At 37.6% G+C, this 8,486-nt stretch overlaps 1 protein-coding gene across 1 annotated transcript; it reads left to right on the top strand.

Moving 5' to 3' along the window:
• The first annotated feature begins 5,826 nt into the window (after positions 1–5,826).
• LOC116028613 (probable xyloglucan endotransglucosylase/hydrolase protein 32) lies at positions 5,827–8,486 on the top strand. The gene is made up of 4 exons (XM_031270380.1): positions 5,827–6,141; positions 6,250–6,350; positions 6,912–7,129; positions 7,695–8,486. The coding sequence occupies exons 1-4, from the start codon at positions 5,934–5,936 to the stop codon at positions 8,062–8,064; spliced, it is 897 nt and encodes a 298-aa protein (XP_031126240.1). The 5' UTR covers positions 5,827–5,933; the 3' UTR covers positions 8,065–8,486.

Genomic DNA, 8,486 nt, shown 5'->3' with positions numbered 1-8,486 from the left:
CCATTTTTTTAATTATGCATTTCATATGTTCACACTGTTTGTTACGAGCAATTAAAGGATACTCGGGTCTGCAATCTTATGAACGATGCAAGTGAATGGGATGTTGATCTATTACGGGATTTGTTTGATATTCATGATATAAAGAGGATAATGAGAACCCCCATCTCTCCAGAGTTTTCAGACGAGTGGTACTAGAAGGGTGATATGCGAGGACAGTATACTATAATTCATGGCTACAATCTTAAAAAAAAAAAAACATAATGGACAATGTAATGAATATCAATTAATACCATGAAAAAAAATAATAAAAAAAAAAGTTTGAAGCCAATCATATTAACTACTTGGGGAGGGGGGGGGGGGTTGACAATGAGAGTAATCAAATAACCGATTACCCAACAAATTGAAGCGGGAAACTACCTTGTAATATCTTTGGACTACATCATATTTAAAATGTTCAAATTTTTACTAATTTATCTAATCTTATTCCTTAAACTATGAATTTCTTTATCCACATTGGATTTTTTTGTTGGTGTTCCGATTCCTCGCGCAATGGCTAGCGCCCAAATAGTTCTGATTCCAAAGATAAATAATCCTGACTCCTTTGCAGACTTCAGACCTATTTGTCTATGCACCTTTATCAATAAGGTATTCACTAGAATTCTTGCTACTCGCCTCAGCCATATTCTCCCCAAGCTAATTTCTCTTGAACAAGCAGGATTCATGAAAGGTAGGAGCATTCAAGACAATGTGTTGCTTGCCTACGAATTAGTGCAATATATAAATAAAAGATGTCGAGGCTCTAATGTAGTGATTAAACTGGACATGATAAAGGCTTTTGATAGAATATCTTGGAGCTTTCTAAAAGCAGTGCTATTCAAATTTGGTTTCCCGGCAGCTTTTGTCAATCTTGTCATGAACAATCTTAATGCGACAAGACTATCTATTTTGATCAATGGAATCAGCTGTGGTTTCTTCAAACCATCTAGAGGGATCAAACAAGGCGATCCTTTGTCACCACTACTGTTCATTCTGGTTTCTGAAGCATTATCCCGCTCTCTCATTCTTAAAATGGGCATGGGTATGCTATCACCTTACTCGTCTGGATTGCACTGTCCAGTCATAACACACTTGGCATTTGCTGATGATATTATTATATTCACTAATGGCTCATCGAGTTCACTCAAAGCATTAAAGGAAACCTTAAGGCAGTATCAAGCTGGCTCAGGACAACGCATCAACTTCAACAAAAGTTTCTTTGTTACTTCCAAACACTGCACTGCCCAAAGAGCAACTTCTATGTCGCGTATCCTGGGAATGCAGCGCTCTACTTTGCCTTTTCGTTATTTGGGGGTAAACCTATTCTGTGGTAGGAATAAGATTTCTCACTACCACCGATTGCTGGAAAATGTTGACGAAAGGCTCCTAAGCTGGCAACGCAAATTGCTATCCCCCGGGGGACGTCTTACACTAATTAAACATGTTCTCTCGACGATTCCCCTTTATACTATGGTTTCTTTTATGCTGCCACGTCAAGTTGTGAAGACTCTCGAGTCCAAACTGGCAAAATTTTTTTGGGGTACGAGTGATGGAAAGCAAAAACGGCACTGGGCTTCTTGGAACAAAATTTGTATGCCCACTGAAGAAGGCGGTTTAGGAGTTCGCTGCTTGAAAACGGTTCAGCTTGCTTTCTCTGCAAAGATTTGTTTTAATTTCAAGCTAGGGGGATCTTTATGGAGTACGTTCATGCGGGCTCGATATACCGAGGGTACGTCCAGACCTTCTGACTCTCTTACTTGGCGACGTATGCATGAGGTTGAAGATTTTGTAGAGGAAAACACACTTCAAGTTGCTGGTGACCTGGTTTGGATGCCTTCCTCTTCTGGTAATTTCTCCCTCTCCACGACCTATGAATGTCTAAGGCCAAGAGCAGGACTAACTTTATCGTCAGATTGTATATGGGGCGGGGGAATACCGTCTAAGATATCTATTTTCATGTGGAAGCTCTTGCGAAGACTTCTACCATTCCCGGACGTGATAGAGGGCTTTGGGATTTGCATGCCTTCGATTTGCCCTTTCTGCCTCGCTGCAAATGCAAGTCTTGAACATTGCTTATGGCTTTGTGGTCGGGTGCAAGAAGTATGGAAACACTTCAGTGGACTTTTTTGGTTTTCATTAATTCATATTGGCACTATTCGGGTAGCATGTCATTCTTGGTGGTTGTTGTCATCTCCTAGTTCTGCTACTGGATGTTTTACACGTTTGATTCCCTGCCTAGTACTTTGGTACTTGTGGGTTGCTTACAATGAACTTGTATATGGTAGATCCTCTTTCTCTGCCATGGGAACAATTAAAAGAATTAAGAGGGAATCCATACTATTTTCTCTCTCTCAGCCTTTTAAGAGTCATAATGCTTCTGATTCGTTTCTTCTTTCTGGAGGTTTGGTCGCCCGTTTTTATGAAGTTCCACGCAAGACAGCAATCTGGGTTAAATGGCTTGAACCTCCATCAGGTCGCTTGAAGCTTAATACTGATGCTACACTTACGGTCAACGGAGCGGCAGGAGGTGCTTGTCTTAGAGACTCTCGTGGTTCTATTGTTGTCGGCCTTAGCTTCCCCTTAGATGCTTCATCTGCCCTGGAGGCGGAGGCCTTTTCCTTGCGCTATGCACTGCATTGGTGTACTTTAACGATGAAGAAGCCTTATCTAGTGGAAGTCGATTCGCAATCACTTGCTCATTTTGTTTCCTCGTTGTCGAAAGAGATCCCGTGGAGAATTAAAGAAGCTGTTCTCTTCATTCGAGCATGCCTCATGTCATGGAACGTTGCATTAGTGCATATCTATCGAGAAGCTAATCAAGTTGCCGATGCTCTTGCTTTCGAGGGTCTTGGAAAAGACTCACCCTCTATTTTTTGCTCTTTGAACTCGTTACCTTTAAAGGTCAAACTTGCTTGTATGTACGATATTCGGGGCTTCGCTTCTCTTCGGTTTATCCATCAATAATATCACTGCCTTTAAAAAAAAAAAGAATTTCTTTATCCACAATAACTCATTCAACAATAATAGTTGAACCAAATACACCCCGAGCAGAACACCTAAAGGAAAGTTCATAGCTTCCTACATCATAATCTCATTGCATGACGTTGTCATCTATGCTACCAACAGTAACCCAATTGCAAATAACACACTACCAACAAAAAGGAAGAGGACAAATAGTAAGCATGAAGACAATGACAATGTTACTCAAAAGAGAATTAAGAATATTTAGAAAAATTCAAACCAAAAGTATTATTTATTTAGACTATCGGTTTTAGATAAAGTATTTAGACTATCGGTTTTACAAAGTTCCAAACATTTATTTTAGTGACAATTGTAATGAATTTCCTATATTATCTTAGATTCATATACTTTGAGTTACATATTTAAATAAAAAAAATTTGACATTCAATTACCTATGTATAAACTTCTCATATAATCTTGCATTAATATACTTTCAAATATTTATTTAAATATAAATACTGAGCATTAACCCATTCGCGCAATGCGCGTGTAAAACTAGTAACTCATTATAAAGCTCACAATTAAATAACACATGTTGCCAAGCACCTTGTACTCAGATGGTAGAGTAGTGACTCTCACATATGGGAGGTCATGAGTTCAAGCATTAGTGGAGGCAGTACCGACTCTTTGTGCTCCTCAATAGGTTGAGTACGTATGTTTGAGCATAGATACTACAATCTAATAGAGTTAGTTTTTTGAAAAACGATTAGAAAGTTTTCAACATTTTCAAATACAAAATAATCATGACAAACAATTTCTACGTGCTTATCCGATATATGACTGATATTTGAAACTTGTTGGAATGGCAAAATGCAAAACATTATCTACTCTAATTTCTAGTTCGAAATCTATTCCTTTCAATGCAGACTTGTATGAGGATCTTACCCAATATAGGAGTTTGGTAGGGGCACTACAATATGTGACTGTCACGCGTGTGACTGTCACGCGCCCGAATCTATCCTTTGCAGCAATGCAGACTTGTATGAGGATCCTACCCAATATAGGAGTTTGGTAGGGACACTACAATATGTGGCTGTCACACGCCCAGATCTATCTTTTGTAGTCAACCAATTATGTCAACATATGCATGCTCCTACAATTTCACATTGGGAACAACTGAAACGAGTATTGAGGTATGTTAAGGAAACTATCACTTATGGTTTGCAAATAAGAAAATCAGTATCTAGAGATTTGCATGCTTTTTCTGATTCTGATTAGGCTGGTTGTCCTGAAGACTGAAAGTCAACTAGTGGTTATGTTGTGTTTCTTGGGTCCAATCTTGTGTCTTAGGTCTATAAGAAACAAAGAACTGTTGTTAAATCTTTTACTGAGACTGAGTACAAAGCACTAGCAGATGTTTAATTTGTGTTGAAGTAATTTGGATTATGTCTTTACTACGTGAGATCAATGTCCCCAATATTTCTGTTCCCAAGTTATGGTGTGACAATCTTGGTGCTACATACATGTCTGCAAATCCGATTTTTCATGCACGTACCAAACATGTTGAGATTGATTATCACTTTATTAGAGATAGAGTTGCATTAGGTGATATTCAAGTCAACTTTATTTCAACCAATGATCAACTTCTTGATATCTTTACTAAAGCTCAGTCTGGTCCTAGATTTTCTTTTCTTAGAGACAATCTACAGGTTACTAGCTTACCATGTGCTTGAGGCGGAGTATTAGGACTCCCCTTCCTGTGATTCCCATATTCTAGTCTCCCTGGGATTCTCTCATTATATATATTCCTGTAATCGATATCTTTCAATAATCTCATTCAATACAATTCATACAGTTGTCATCTATAGTACTAATTAATATAAATATCATATTATAGAATAATGAAAAAAAAGTACTACTCCAATTTCTTTTTCTTCCTTTTTTTTTTTAAAAAAAAAAGAAACTTAAATAGAAAAATCTATCATTGTAATGAGTTGAACGGCTAAATCCCTAATATCTTATAGGTGTGCCGTATTGCCTGTGTGCAGTGTTGCAGAGGAAATAAAGATAGATGTGGTGTTTGTGTTCTTACGGTACTTTTTTTTTATGTGCTTAAGATGCGTGGTTTGTGTACTTAAGATGCGCCATTTAAAAAAGTATTACTCCAATTTCTTTTTCTTTCTTTTCTTTTTTTTTTTTTTAAAAAAAAGAAACTTAAATAGAAAAATCAATCATTGTAATGAGTTGAACACTTGAACCATTTGCACTTATTAGCTCATTATCAAGAAATGTAATGAAACTCCTAATAAAATCAGAGACTATTTTAACCTTGTGTACCAATTAAAATGAATTATATTCATTTTTTGCCCGTGGATATTAAATTACTTTTGTTACATTTAATACACAATTTTTAGTACGGACTTTTGTCACATTATGTCTTTTTAAACAAATAATCTTCACAAGAAATAGTTAAAATTCATCACGTTTCTAATTTAGAGTCATATATATTCTTCTCAAACGTGTATGATTTTGAGTTGAAAATATGATAACTAATTTTTATAAGAAATTTGGTCAGAAGCATTAAATATGAAAAAAAAAATAAAAGTAAAAATCATGCACCAAATAGTAGGAGGAGGGAACAAAAATAGAAATAATTCAATTAAAATGGTTGGACAAAATTAATTTCTATGATTGTATTACATTTTTGGAGTATAGAGTATAATATAAATTAAATCAAGAACTCCTACCACCATGATTCCCCAATTCAAGATGGGCCCCACCAATCTTCTTATTTATGCCATCTTTACTACCATGCTCTTCCCCCCCTCCATAGACACACATTGCATTCATCAGCTCTCTTGTCTCAATTGACTTGCATTTATGTACAGAGAGTTTCTCCATTTAATTTCTTGCACAGATTTCAATCTCTGTCTCCCATGGCTTCCCTCTTCCTCTTCTTCCTCTTCCTCACTGTGATCCCTCCAACCCCAAGCAATGCTGGTTCTTGGCCACCCTCCCCTGGCTACTACCCCAGTTCAAAGTTCAGGTCCATGAACTTCTATGATGGGTACAGAAACCTTTGGGGCTCTAGCCACCAAAGTGTGGATAACAATGGCTTAACCATGTGGCTTGACAGGACATCAGGTCAGGTTTCTTTTCCCAAACCTCAACTTTTGTTATGTTGTTGTACTATGTACTAAAAGTAGTGTGTTAGTTTCTGAGTTCTGACCTGCAACTTTATTTTGATTCCAGGTAGTGGGTTCAAATCCGTTAAACCATTCCGTTCTGGGTACTTTGGAGCTTCCATCAAGCTTCAACCTGGGTACACTGCAGGAGTGATCACTGCTTTCTATGTGAGAATTCATGAATTTTCTTTAATTAGCTTCTTTTAATGATGTTTTTAAGGTTCTGTCAGATGTAACTGATCAGTTCTGCAAGTAGGTAGTATCTGTTTTATACTTTCTTAATCTTTTTTGGTCCAAAGAATCAATGCCCCACCACGGGTTTCGATCCAATGATCCATCTGAAAAGGTAACAAAGGTGTCATCTTACTATATAGTAGTTGGTCCGCCCTAACTACTTGTTTTATACTTTCTTAATCTTTTATTTTGCCGAAAGAATCAATGCCCCATCACAGGTTTTGATCCTATGATCCATCTGGAATGGTAACAGAGGTGTCGTCATACTATATAGTAGTTGGCCCGCCCTAACTACCTGTTGTATACTTTCTTAATCTATTTTAGCCCAAAGAATCAATGCCCCACCACGGGTCTCGATCCAATGACCATCTATCTGGAATGGTAACAGAGGTTTTGTCATACTACATAGTAGTTGGTCTGCCCTAGTATTTATGTGAATTGAAGTTTATACTCGAAATATTGATGGCAATAATATTGTTGAAACCTGATCTGCAGCTTTCAAATGTTGAAGAACACCCAGGGTTCCATGATGAAGTGGACATTGAGTTTCTTGGGACCACATTTGGGAAGCCATACACATTGCAGACCAATGTGTATGTGAGAGGGAGTGGAGATGGTAACATTGTGGGTAGGGAAATGAAGTACCATTTGTGGTTTGACCCTACACAAGGTTTTCATCACTATGCCATCTTTTGGAGTCCTAGAGAGATCATGTAAGCTAACCACTTAATACCTCCCTCCCTAGCTAGATTTATTCATTTTATTACCCAACAAAAAAAAAAAAAAAAACCCTTTTCTTTAATTTGATACATCAAATAATCATGAAAACAAGAATTATTGAATCGGAAACCTTTTACAAGAATTATGTATGCCTTGCCTTGAATGGTCACTATCGAGAATAGTGATCACTTCTATAAGTGTTGATTACATTTAAAACCGTTTAACTTGTCACATCATTATTTTTGACACGAATACAAAATCGTCACTATGATATTTTCATATTCTTACTTGGGTCTATGCCATGATATGCCCATTGCTTGATCACAGAGCATTTTTGTCCTCCAATGAGTGTAAAGGAAATTGTCAATTTTGTTTCCTGTTTCTTTTTGGCCTGTGAAAGAGTATAGGTAGCTAGAGAGGTCCATGTCAGATTTTACAAATTTTTTTTTTCTGTTTTGTTTCTATTTGTGCAGTGATAACTGCAAGCTTTTACCAGTTTATGTCATGTGAAAGTGAAAAAATAATTAAAAAAATTGTTGTTTATTGAATTGGGGACAGATTTCTTGTGGATGATGTGCCAATAAGGAGGTACCCTAGGAAAAGCATTGAGACATTTCCACTAAGGCCAATGTGGATATATGGATCCATCTGGGATGCATCCTCCTGGGCAACTGAGGATGGGAAATACAAGGCGGATTACCGGTACGAGCCGTTCGTCGGAAAGCTCACGAATTTCAAGGCGAGCGGATGCTCCGCCTACGCGCCGCGGTGGTGCCGCCCGTTGTCCGCCTCGCCGTACCGCTCCGGCGGCCTGAGCAGGCAGCAGAATAGGGCATTGAAATGGATTGAGAGTCACTACTTGGTGTACAACTATTGTAGTGACTCCAAGAGAGACCATTCCAGAACCCCAGAATGCTGGATGCACTAAAATGGATATATGATCAATATTGCTTCCCAATTGTCACTCAATCTATGTTTCCTTTGTGAAGAGTGGGGTGGCCATCCAGGTGGGACCCACTTATCAATGATTGTTGAGAGTCAAAGACCAAAAGAAAATCAAAGTAAAAAAAATAAATAAAAAAAAAAGAAGGTAAAATGGTACTCCCTAGCTTTTTGTTATGTATTTTTGTGTACATTAGTGGAATTGGATTAATCACCATGTGAGAATGAGGGGAAAGCAAAAATATGAAAAGTGGTTAGATATTATATATTTGTGTATGTGAATTGAGGTGGTTGTGGTGGTGGTGGTGGTTGGTGGTAGACCAAAGGTGATGAGGTGATCAAAGCCATAACTTGAGTGTGCTTGTCATTTATTAATAAATCATATCAAGTTTGTCTTTAAAAAGCAAA

Source organism: Ipomoea triloba, chromosome 9 (assembly GCF_003576645.1).
Source record: "Ipomoea triloba cultivar NCNSP0323 chromosome 9, ASM357664v1".
NCBI classification, from domain to species: Eukaryota; Viridiplantae; Streptophyta; class Magnoliopsida; order Solanales; family Convolvulaceae; genus Ipomoea; species Ipomoea triloba.
This window is presented reverse-complemented; position numbering and strand designations above follow the sequence as displayed.